Genomic DNA, 13530 nt, shown 5'->3' with positions numbered 1-13530 from the left:
AAAGGTGTTGTTGCAACTTTAATGCAGCTTCTCTCGATTCTGCATCTGGCATAGTAGTAATTTTGAACAGAAATCCAAACTTGTCATTGAGATTCTGGTAGATTTCTTTTCTTTTCACCAATTCTGTAATCAGTCAATCCAGAATGATGAAGTATGTAGCTGTCTTACATTTCTGCCTTAGTAGCAATACAATTTCATTGTCTGGCTCTTCAAAATTGCGTTTCCTCTTCCTTGACCGCTGATGATCAGCCCGGTAACTGTAGTCTTTCACCAGCAGCTTTCTCTTCAAACATTTCAAAAGCTTCATCATTGTGAAGTGAGATTACAAATTCCACTAAGCCTGCATACAGGTTAGCACAAGTAGCCATTTCAATTTCAGTTTTCTGAAGTGTCTTGTTCGTGGCATTTAACCGTTCCAGTATACAGTCCCAAAGCACACAGAGTAAGGCCAATTCAAAATCTTCCAATTCTGATGCTAAGCTGGCTGCTTCGCCTCTTGTAGTTGCTGTCTGGTCTTCATCCTCTGCTATTTGGATCAAAGCAGAACGTATTTCAGCAAAGCTGTCTTTCAAAGCATGTGTTGCATCATGCTGCGCTGACCACCTTGTTGTTGATAATGATTTCATGACATCTCCATGAATGGTTGACTTGAGTATACTCCACCGATGCGTTGAAGCAGAGAAAAAATTAAAGAGTGCTTGTAAAAGTCCAAAAAATGAAACTGCAGCAACACAACACTCCGCAGCACATGACCCAACAAGGTTAAGAGAATGTGCTGAGCAGGGCACATATACAGGAAGTGGGTTGATTTTCTTGATACGGGCTTGCAATCCATTATATTTACCCGACATGTTACTTGCATTGTCATAGCTCTGGCCACGGCAATCCATAATAGAGAGCTCATGTTCAAGCAGAGTATCCAGTACTACATTCATCATTGTTTCTCCATCATGGCCTGAAAGAGGAATGAATTTTATAAAGCGCTCTACAGGCTTACCACTGGAGTCGACAAATCGAACAATGAATGTCAGTTGATCTGTATGTGAAATATCTGGTGTTGAATCTACACTTATTGCAAAGTATTTTGCAGTTTTCACAGCTGCTATGATGTTATTGAGGACCTTCTTAGTCATCAGTTCAATAAATTCATTGCAAATAGTAGATGACATGTAAGATAAAGTGCCTCTTCCTGCATTCCCAAGGCGTGACACATGATTTGCTAAGAATGGATCGAATTGTGCTAACAGTTCTATGATCCCTAGGAAAAGACTATTGTTTTCCAAACCAAAAACCTCATTTTCCCCAAGGAAAGCAAGTCCTATTAGAGCTAAGAATTTTACAACAGCAACAACTCTTACTAGAACTTTTCTCCGATAAGTGCGCTCTTTTTCAGTTTGATTTTCCAAATGAGAATCCAATAAGCCTTTTTTCTGTGCACGAAATATATTGGCTAAAATGCAGCTCCTGTGAGTGGTGCTCTTTTCATGTTCCTCGAAACGCTTGGAATTTTTCCAGTCATTGAACCCCTGTGTGGGGCATTTTCTTTGGTAGAAAATAGCTTGCATGCTGAACAGTACACTTTTCCTGAGCTTTGAGAGTATACCATCCATGATCTTTTCACAGTTTCTGAATTTGCAAGCTTCCTATAAAACATAGATGACTTTAAACAACGACAATTTCCATCATCATAAATCCTTGCTGATTCCCTAAAGTCAATGTTCAGAGTTTGACTGAAGTTTTCTGCAATGAAAGCATTACGTAGAGAATCTGGGATTACATTTGGCCATGAGGCAGGATCTTTTAAGACAAATCCTATGGATGAAATGTCCGTCACATTGAAAGGAGACACAAAAGAAGTAGATGCTGGCTGTGAAATAATGGAGGGAGGGCTTCCTGTATGATCTTACGTATCTGCAGATTCAACTGTACTGGTAACATCAGAAACTATTTTCGTGAGCATGTCTGTGATCTTTCTGCAGCTTCCTACATTTTTCTTTTTCTGTTCTTCTTCTTGAATTTTTTTCTTTCTTTTCTGTGACCCACTCGCATAAGAACGTCCAACATCACGTTCACGAGATGCCATAATGAGGATGTATCACTGTCTGTAATCCTGCAAATACAAATTTTTCATTATCAATTATTGTTATTTTTTTATTATTATTAATTATTTATTTTTCCAACATCAGGTTCACGAGATGCCATAATGAAGATGTACCACTGTCTGTAATCATGCAAATACAAATTTTTTATTATCAATTATTATAGATTTTTTAATTATTTTTCTTTCTTCTGTCAATTTGGGGGATATGGCCCTTGTAGACCCCTTTCCTCTGGCTGCGTTACCAGAAAGGAGTCATATACAGAACTTTTACCAGAGATTAGGTTAGTGATTTGGGCTACGAATATTTTACTAATTCATCCTCCTTGATCTCTAATTTACTTAAACAGAAATCATACTGAAATTGCACGAGAAAGCCAGATTTTCTCCAAATCCAATGCTTTCTGGACGTCATTTGCTCCCTAGATAAATTTTCAACACCCTGAAATAGAAAAATCAGTACCTAAATAGCTGTGTAAACAGTGGTAGCACTAATAGTAAAATAGCAAATCCTTAGCATTATGCTAAGAAATTGCATGGTTTGCAACATTTTTGCACTTTGACCTCAATAACTTCTAGAGTAATAGAGATCTGTTATCAAAATGATAAAGACTTAAAGACAGGACAAAGTGCTTTTAAAACCTACAAACGGAAATCAGTTTGCATTTTTAGGTTTTCTTATAGTATTTTTTCCAAAACTGCGTCTTTACTGGTCCATGCGTCTTTACTGGTCAAGTAACCCTATCAGGTACCTCCCCTAACATTTAGAGGCAAAAACAAACATTTATCCATACACATCAATGTCTATCAACAACACTTCAGGTAATTTGTCACAGTACAAGTCTAGATAACGTGTAATTACTACAGAAAATTGGAGAGGAATCTCCCATACTCACCCATTAGCGGGAAAGCACAACCGTTCTGATGTAAACAAAGGCGTGTTGAGTGTTGCCATCTATGGTTAGGTTTATTTATTTTTATTTATTTTTATTTCATTTATTTTTGTTATGATTAATTTTCAAAAATCAATTTTACTCTCCAAACACTTGAACTTTTTAGGTAGGGACCCCTTTGCACTTGCACCATGTGCGCAGTCTTGGATGAGCCCCTGAACCCCTTGGATCGTGGGGGCCCCAAATGCGCGGGGCCCTAGGCAAATGCCTAGTTTGCCTATGCGGTAATTCGGCCCTGGCCATAGGAACCTAGCTACTTCCTTAGAGTTACTTGGCCTGGGGAAATCTCTAATAGCCGCTACTTTACTGGGGCAGGGTTGGATACCTTCTGGGGTTATTATGTGACCTAAAAATCGACCTGTTTACAAAAATATTTGCTCTTTATCAAATTCATTTTCATACCATTACGTCACAATGCTTCTAAAACTTTACACGAATATTATTATGTTTTTCGGCCGTTTTCCCTGTAATTATGATATCATCTAAATAAACAAGAACATTATGGCCAATTAAGGGCGACAAAACCGCCATCATTACTCTAGAGAAATGACACGGAGCATTTTTAACACCGAAAGGAAGAAAATTAAACTGAAATAGTTGATCATTAGCTATAAATGCCATTTTACATTTACTGTCTTCCAAAATGGGTATTTGATAGTATCCAGATTTAAAATCAACAGTTGTAAAATATTTACTATCCCGTACTTTCACAAGTAATTCTTCGATCGAGGGCAATGGAAATGCATTATCCATAGTGACTGCATTCAACTTCCTATAATCAACACACAATCTTACCAAACCATCCTTTTTCCTAATAGCTGCAATTGGAGAAGTGCAGAGGAATTCGCTCTCCTCAAATAACCCTTGTTCCCTTAATTCATTAATTTCCCTTTCTATCTCTCCCTGGAAATGAATGGGTACCTTATAAGGCTTTGACCTGATCGGCTCTGCCTGCCCAGTTTCAATGCTAAAGGGAAATCGATCAATCCTCCCAGGAGGCTCGTTTCCAATTGCAATTACAACGGAATAATTATTGACAATGTCACTAATTACAGGCTGATATTCTAACGGACATAGTTTTCGCTCTTGCACAATTAAATTCTGAGTACGTTCGTCTGTGCGGGCTGGAGTTGTGGCTCCCAACATCCCATTATAAGCAATTTCACATAACTCTTAATTCACACAGAATCACTCCCTAAAACAACTCTTTTATTTGACAAATTAACTATCGTTATATCAGCTCGGTTCTCTTTTATTTCAGTCAAGCCCTCTAATATCATATGGGCCCAATTGTCATGGTGTTTAACAACAACCTTGGTTCCTTCCGCAAGAGGGCGACACGGGGTCACTGATATGCTCGTAAAGGTCTGGGGAGACAAAACTTCTCCTCTCTCAGGTACAGCTGTTACCTTAGCTACATGTCTCTCCGAGCCCACAAACGCATTTATTCTCTCATGACTTTCTATCGGCAAAATGTACCCTCTTGCTTTTACTCTTATTGTATCTTTTCCCCCAAAAATGCAAATTTGAATATTGGAGTTAAAATAAATTCCTAAAACAGCCTCGATTCCTGGAATTCCCAAGGTGGGCAAGAAAAAAATTCAAGTGTAAACTTCACAGACCCCACCTTAAATTTGATGATTGTTGTAAGGCTTATGTGTAGTTTATATCCACCTGGTGTGTCAAGAACGATGGATGATACCGACTGTAGTGGATTAGATGAGAATCTTTTTTCAATTAGTGAAACACTGGCTCCTGTGTCGATCAGCACTCAAATGGATTTATCTTGCAGGTCGATCTTAACTGCTAATATTCCTAGACGGCCATTACGAGATATGGGGCACAGGCCAATGACCTCAGCTGTAATGCCGCTGCTCCCTAGTGCTGCGGGGGTGAGGTCGGGGGTACCGATGGAGGTCCCATCGCCTGCTCTGTCACGTCTGTTATTGCTACTTCCTTGGCTACCGATTGTGATGTCATGCGGGGGGGGGGGGGGGGCATCGAACACCCTCGTCTCCCTCTTCCTCTGTTTCCTTTCTTCGGATGTTTGGCAGGGAGAGGTGTGCGTGTGCCACTGCCCGCCCGCCCTGGGCATTTTTTGCTGAGCACTCTCGAGATAGATGATCGTAGGCTTGACAAGTGTAACAGTGGAGGGATCCTTGGGTGGGGCACTCCACTCGTCGGTGCCCCTCTCCCCAACACTGTTAACATCTAATTTGCTGACTGCGTTCCCCCTTACCTCTCTTCGGAGGTCGACTGCCTCTCATAGCTGCCAGCTTCTCGTAATCAGGCCAGTTATTCCTAGTCCCTTTTCCTTCTGGCAAACTCTACAATGTTTTGTATCGCACTCATTACATCTGCTAACGAGCAATTGTCATCAAACAAATAACCACATAAATAAGGGTTTACCAATCTGTGAATATGTTTACGGGCACTTGCTTTTTTATCACCTTCTGGGAGATTTGCACTCCTAGTAGCAAACAAATCGCAGTCCTGAAAAACGCGAGTTGCAAAACTAAGAACTAATTCACCTTCCTGTATTGTGGGTTTGTAATTTTCTTTTAGGTCTCCCTTTCTCGCATCAGGCAAGGTATACTTCTCAATTAAACGTCGTTTTATTTCAGCATAACTTCTTAAACTGTCTTGCATCCAACACATTACCTTCATTGCCGGAGTATCTTTCAGCAATCTAATTACTTGAATAGCTTTTTCTCTTTCCGTCCACCCATATGTAGCTACTTCAAAATCTCTCAAACACACTTCAATTGATTGAAATCCTTCGTTAGGCCGTTGATCATCAAAAGGCTTAACACTTGCTTGGAGTTCTGGCAACATTCAAACTACGATTTGCGTATCTTCAATCGGCTGTCCATGTGTACTTTCACTTGTGTGCGTTTGAACTTCGTCCATGTACGTCGGATATGCTGTACTTGAGCGCCGCTCCTGTTCTCGTTCCACCAACAGTCTGTTCAATAACTGTTGTAAGTTATCTAACTTATTTTCCAATTCTTGCATTCTAATTTCCTGTCTATTTTCTTCATCGGGAATGCTATATCTCACAGCTCCTTCATTCTCATCTCCTGCAGCAGCAGTGTCTGCTATGTTAGTCCTTGCGTATTTAGGCATCTTGAACTTTTATTTCACTGGCTCAAAGAACAGCTTCACTCACAGCATACACAAACAGACGTATTTTTCACACCTGACACCAATATGACCCATGTAGACAGATAATGAGACGTTGGAATATGGGTTTTCTTCATTTATTACAAAAGGTTTGTTCGTAAGTACACTGTACACAACTTCCCTCTCAGGTGAGGGACTTGTCAACTCGAGCACCCAAAGGCAAGTAAACTCCCTTCGCTACCAAAATGCAATCAAGTACAATAACTTGCTGAGACATAGGCTTTTGTGGAATACCCATGAATATTGAGTTCATTTACCTTGATGTACAAGACACATTTACATACATGAATTAGGACATATATATATATATATATATATATATATATATATATATATATATATATATATATATATATATATATATATATATATATACATATATATACATATATATATATATATATATATATATATATATATATATATATATATATATATGTATATATATACATATATATATGTATATATATATATATATATATATATATATATATATATATATATATATATATATATATATATATATATATATACATATATATATATATATATATATATATATATATATATATATATATATATATATATATATATATATATATATATACATATATATATATATATATATATATATATATATATATATATATATATACATACATATATATATATATATATATATATATATATATATATATATATATATATATATATATATATATATATATATATATATATATATATATATATATATATATATATATATATATTTATATATTTATATATATATATATACATATATATATATATATATATATATATATATATATGTATATATATATATATATATATATATATATATATATATATATATATATATTTGGGCTCAAGCCATGTCGTGCTGATGGAAGTTCCTTCATTACTAGCTTCCTAGGTTATATGTGACTACAGTGATATCTCCCAGAGAATTTACCGAAGGTATCCAGAATTCTAACTCCTGGAGCGAATATCCCTTAAAATTTTAAAAAGGGATATTGCATAAGGACGTATTGGCACGCCTCATAGCAATCTGCACCCCAGATAGTGTTTTACGCTTCGAGGAGGTGTGGCAAAAATCAAAAGGGGGGCCCTCCAAAGGCCATCCCCGTTCCCGTACTAATATTGGGAGTACAACAGCGCCATTCCCACGATAGCGGCCATTCCTTTTTTGCAGCGATTTTGTTCGGTGGTATTTCCCTGTGATCTAATTTTTCGATCGTTTAAACAATTATTGATTATGCTTACATCATCTTCTTCCGCTTTTGGAAAGTTGAGTATCGGGTCTTTACTATGAATATATTTTAGCTTCTGTTTCACAATGAAATTAAAGTATTTTATTGTGCCTAAGAGCTAGGCCAGCTACTGGAGGCGCCGTGGGTGCCGTCGTTCGTTAGGCATGTGTTATTTAGTTAGCAGAACGACTTCCAGTTTTTAAATAGCTTTATTTAGTTATTGTAATTATTTAGCTATTTAGGTATTTATTCTTGTGAAGATTTGATTATGTGCATAATTATTTCCTTTTTACCTCTGTCGATCGTATAGTTAGAGTTTCGGTGATTTAGGTAACCGAGATCTCATCTTGCCTAGATAACCTATCCTAGACGTTTTTTCTATACGTTCGACATTCCCCGGTTACCCTCGTGTATTGTTCTCATTCATTGGAGACTGATACCTCCTAAAATGTTATGAAACATTACACATATCTTCGGAGATTTAAGGGTAATTTCTTTCCCTCTGAGTGTAGCCTCAGGCTACAACCCTATTAGCCGTGCCTTGAATTTTATTCAGACATGGCTAACCTGGGGTTTGTTTCTGCTTATTCCCTTAACCATTGGTTGTGGATATACCAGCAGGTTTGGGGATTTAGTCAGAATCTCAGAGTATTTAGTCTTATGTCGGCGACCTGCCGGCAGGGTGAATGGGTTGTAGGATACCATCATTCCCCTGCCGGCAAGGTGGCCGGCAATGGAGGTTAGCCCTCCATAGCCGCTTAGAGTTATGGTAGTATACCATCTTCTCCTTGCGACTAAAAGACTAGTCCTGTGCCACAGTACCCTGGGCTGAAGAGTGATATTCTTTTAGCCTAGGATAACGTGGCACTGGAACTCTGTTTCTCCTTTGTTGAGAGGAGGCGGTAGTGCCGCCATCCCCTTAACTGTTTCGGCAGTCTCTGGGTTGGAGAACTGAGTCTCTCCTGTCACCTGAGATTCTGCCGATACTGAAACAGAGTTTCTTTTAATAGGTGGTAGGTCTGACAATTTTATCAGTTCCTTTCACACTCGTTACAGGACCTTGTTCCCTACCCCTCTATCCTCTTTTGATGGTTGATCCATTGTCTTTCCTTAAGCTGACATCTTGCAACCTTACCAATGCCGGTAGGTTGCTGGAGCCAGCCAGACTTTTCTCTAGTCATGGCTGACGGCAGGGCATACTGCCGCCAGCCGGCTCGGCCGGCAGCCAAGAAGACTGCCGACAGTTTGAGACTGTCAGCAGCTGCCAGCCTGGCCGGCAACTGCTGGCCCAATGGCCAACTGCTGGCCCAATGGCCAACTGCCGGCCTGGCCGGCAGTTGCGACCATGATGGCCGTGAGTGGGTAGTCTGTCTGTCCCCAAAGTTCTTCAGTCTCCCTTGGACTGCTGCTATAGGTTCTGTTGCCGGGGTACTGCCGGCCGGGCCGGCAAAGACAGTGCTGACTCAGTTGGCAGCACACCGACTGTACTGGTACTGTCGGGGGGTTGCCGGCCGGCAGTGTATAGGTGGTACCTTGCCGGCAATAGTACTGTAGCTACATAGAAGCCTGAATGTTACATTCTCCCCTTCTATTAGAACCTTCTTTTTGGAGAAAGGCAGTCAAATTAGGCTTTTACATCCTTAATTACTGTATACATTTACAGTAAGGAATAGCCTTTTTTCCATACTATCTCTCTCTCTCTCTAACTAGCACTGCCGGGTATGCCGGCAAGACCTAGCTAAACCGGCAACATGCCGGCTGAACTACTGTATAGGTTATACAGATAGCCAGTATATCTCAGTATAGAATATACTGCAGATAGAAAACTACTATATATCTTATACTAGTAGTTATTTCCAATTTATTTTGGATATCCAACTCGGGCATTTGCTAAGCCTAATTCTATATTGATTGAATATGATTTCTTCAATATCCTGATTTGAAATCAGTTTTAGGATTACCCTACAATATTAAATACTTCAAGGCAAGAGTAATACACTCCTAACCCTAAAAGGGTAGAGCCTTTATCCTTGAGTCTCCCTGATCAGGAAACTCTTATATTTTAATATAGTAGGAAGACTACAGCAAATGGGCTGAGTGGGATATAGAAATATGTCTTTATTTTTTCCTAGTCCAGCTGGCTACATGCTAGATGGACTGTACTGTCATATGCTGCTATGAAGGCAGCATAATGACTAGACTACAATACATAAGGTACAGTAGCCAGTAAATTGCAATATAGACTTACTGCAATTAGAAAACTACAGTACCATTATACAGTAGTAATTTCTAACATACCTTGGGTATCCTTGTGCGAGCATTCTGCTGATACCGCTCGTATATTGAATTAATATTTTCTTCAATAGTCTGATCTAGAATCAGTCTTCCTGACCCCACAGTATTAACATTATTTTGGGACAGTGATTTGATACTTCTCTACCCCTAGGGGTAAGAGCCTTTCTACTTGGAGTTTCTCAATAGAGAAAGCTCCATGTAGTTAATACTGAGGGGAGGTAGCAGCATTTGCTCGCAGGGGTACACAGGTATGTATCTTCTACTATCCCTTTATAGCTTACTATCCTAAGCTATTCTGTTGTAGATGACATTTACATGTTGATTATCAAAGAAATAATCCCTTGTATACTCATTTGGTTTTCCTTTCTTTACAGGAAGAACACCAGATATCTTGTGCTGCAGTCCTCTGCAAGGCCAAGAGTAAGTACTTTTACGGTTATAATACTTGCAGGTTGCATGCCCCCTGCAATATTATTTCCGGATCCCTACATTATTGGAACCCACAGGTTTGCAATATATGTCGGACATTAATGTCTGAAGGTTTTGAAAATCCCAAGTCTACAGAGATTAGGGATACAGCTCAATATAAATATAAATTCCGGGACCTTTCCTACCTAATGATAGGATGCGTAAGCTACTATTTCCAAAGGCAAGCAAGGAAATAGTAGTGCCTCAGGAGCCAACTACATCCCCTGACGGCCTGAAAACCTTTTGGGATTGAGGGCAAGATGTGCCCCAAGGTAGAAGAGATAAATGTTGTGTCGGAATTTCCTCCGCCTATGCCGGCTATAGAGCCATCGATGTCAACATCTTCGTCTTCTACCCCTCTATTGGATAATGTTGTACAATTATGTATCCAACTGAAGAATCAGATAGAGAGCTTTCGTAAACAAAACGGAAAGCAGGAAGTAAAACGCAAGATAGAGCCTCGTAAAGCTTCTCTTGTCGCTTCCCACGGGTCAGTCAAACGACCCATGAATCTAGACCTTCCAACATGCTCCATAACCAATCCCTGGAGGTTTGCGTAGCAGATATCGATTTCAAATGGCAATCTCTACATCTCAGAGAAAATAGGTGCTGTTCCTCTGGACAAAATTCAATTTTGGCCAAGCATTGATGCTTTCCCTAGTTGTTGGGTCCGACTGAAGTACGAAACAAAGTCAGAAAAAGGAACGGAACCAAAGGAGGTCATGATTCTTGACCATGATAAGGCACAGACTATCCTCTCAGGCAGTCTGAAAAGGGTGGGTTATTCAGAAACGAAGGTATTCTCACTGAATAACAGACACTCTTCCTTTCTTGCTCCTACTTCACTCTCATTCCCCTTTATGGGGAAGGTATTTACTTCTGTTGTCAAAGCTGTAGAGGCGGGTGAGCCATGTCCCACACTCGATGAGTGCAAGCCTTTGTCACCAGCTTTTCCCGGGCAGGAAAAGGATTGGAAGGAAGTCCATTTGACATTTTCAGTAGGAAAATTAGACAAGGATGTCGCAAGTCGACAATTCAATGTATGTCTCCCTAAATTGACGGATTTGCTTTTGTTTAATGAACACGAGTCAAAGGAGAGACTTGCGACATCCCTTTCTCTACAAAACTACATAGAGTTGTGTTCAACCTACGAAAACACCCCAGACATGCTCATGGTCATAGCCAAAATGCATATGGCTACCTTGCTAAAGGACCTTTACGCCTTTGTGAAGGCTAGGAGAGCATGTAGAGAGTTTGTGTTCGCTGATGCAACAGTGAAACACGAAACAAGGAAGCTAATATCTTCCAACATCTGGGGTAAAGACCTCTTCCCACACAAGGTCATTAAGGAAGTAATTAAGAACGCCACCATGGAGAACATAAGTCTTCTCCAAAAATGGGACATTCCTTCAAAGAGAAAATCTTCTGTGGTTGTGGGTCCCCAACCTAAAAAGAAGATCGAAAATGCTGGAAATATCCGGGCTGCTCAACAACATCCCACTATTCCAGTGACCACGGTGCTACAGGCAGATGGTCAAAAGTCTAAGCCTACTGACTACTCGAAGCATAAAGACGCTTCGGCTAGGAGGAACTTTCCCTCAGGATCGCAGGACCTTCGATCCTTCGGTCCAAAGCCTATTCAAGATGAGCCATTGATGGGAAACAGAAATGTCTCTAACATCATTTCCTTACCTTCTCCTACAGTTCAAAACCCTCCTGGAGGAGTATACCTGTGAGCTATAGAGCATACAGGTGGTAAGAAAACTATAGCTCATCGAGTTCCAGGGAAGGCTGTTTTGTGTTCACGAGAAGGACTCAAGATATCAATGAGTCATTCTGAGCTTGTCGCCACTCAACAAGTTCATAAAAAAACTGCAAGTTCTGAATGTTAATCCTTCTGAACATATGGACCTTGTTCCAATTAGGGGTGTTCGTAGTCTTGTCAGACCTGAAAGGTGTCCTTCGGAACCTTCCAGTCAACCACCCCCCCTTCCTCCTATCTAGAATTCATGTTCCAGAGAGTAACATTCATCCTAGGAAAGATACCTGTCGGATTCACAGTCCTAAGTATCTTCAAAGGATTGACGAACTTAGTCACGTCAAAGTCAAGCCTAGGAATAGTTCAGGTATTAATATACCTGATCGAGAGGCTGGAGTGGGCAGCACCCGAAGTGTCGGGCCCATGTGCATTCAAAGAGATGACCCGGTTCCCGGGACATCACGGATGCAAGATAAGCTTCTAGAAGTCTCGACTTTCTCCAGCTCTGGGTTTTCGATGGTTAAAAAACCATCGAAGCCCTCAGTCACATCAACTCTCATTTCCTTTGGGAATATAAAAGGAGCTTGCGAGGTCTGTCAAGAGACTCAGGTAATCAGTCAGATTTCTAAAATGCCAACAGGGAAAAGTGCTAAACTTTCCCCAGTTCGCAATGGTGACAGACTTGGTGCTAAGGGCACACCGGAAAGATGCATTAAGAGCTTGGAGAAAGCACGCATCAAACGCTTGAAGAGATAAAAAAAGACTGAGATCGGTCCCTTTTTAATCGCTTCTCTAACAAAAATTACAGCACAAAAGTCTCAAGACTCTGCTGGTCCTTTCATGGGTGTGGAAGCCCCCTCCACACAGATCAGGCTCCCTACGACTGATCTGGGACACCGAAGCGATAATAAGACGTCACATTCGAACGTCTCGTACAGTCTTGGTGAAGTTACCCATCCCTTTCTTAAAGGGATGGCACCTAAGAGCAGTTCATTTACAACTGATTCGCGATGTGACGGTGGATACTCTATGACGATACAAACCAATAGAGTTGGAATGGTCCATGGACGCAGACATATTCCCTCCCAGATGGGAACAAGTCCCAGAACTGCAGCTCAACCTCTTCATCACGAGCGGCTTCAAGAAACTACCTCGCTAAATAGCCCTATACGAGGATCCTCTAATGGGGCTGATAGACCAGATGAGGCCGGTCCTAGCTCCGATCCTAGGTATATTTCCGAAGGTTCAGAAATCAACTGCCTTCGGTTTATCACAGAGAACCCAAACCCTTCATTTCATGAATTTTTTGCTCTAGCAGTTAGAAAAAGGTTTGGGATCTCAGAAGGCAATATAGAATTCTTAGAAGAATACAAGGCTAAGTCTAATAGAAGACAATATGAGTCTTCTTGGAAGAAGTGGGTTGCGTTTGTCGAAACAAAAGGACCGAAAGAAATTTCTATGAACTTCTGTCTGTCCTTCCTTGTCCACCTTCCTAGCCAAGGT

At 40.1% G+C, this 13530-nt stretch overlaps 1 protein-coding gene across 1 annotated transcript; it reads right to left on the bottom strand.

Annotated features, from left to right (window-relative positions):
- Positions 1–245: 245 nt before the first annotated feature.
- LOC137649469 (zinc finger MYM-type protein 1-like) lies at positions 246–4197 on the bottom strand. Its single transcript, XM_068382451.1, has 2 exons — positions 3847–4197; positions 246–1643 (listed from the first exon to the last, which is right to left on the bottom strand). Exons 1-2 carry the CDS (start codon positions 4195–4197, stop codon positions 246–248), a joined length of 1749 nt encoding a protein of 582 aa, XP_068238552.1.
- Between the last annotated feature and the right edge of the window lie 9333 nt (positions 4198–13530).

The sequence above is a fragment of the Palaemon carinicauda genome, chromosome 11 (assembly GCF_036898095.1).
Source record: "Palaemon carinicauda isolate YSFRI2023 chromosome 11, ASM3689809v2, whole genome shotgun sequence".
NCBI classification, from domain to species: Eukaryota; Metazoa; Arthropoda; class Malacostraca; order Decapoda; family Palaemonidae; genus Palaemon; species Palaemon carinicauda.
The sequence above is the reverse complement of the archived record's forward strand: the minus strand, read 5'-3'. Positions and strand labels throughout refer to the sequence as shown.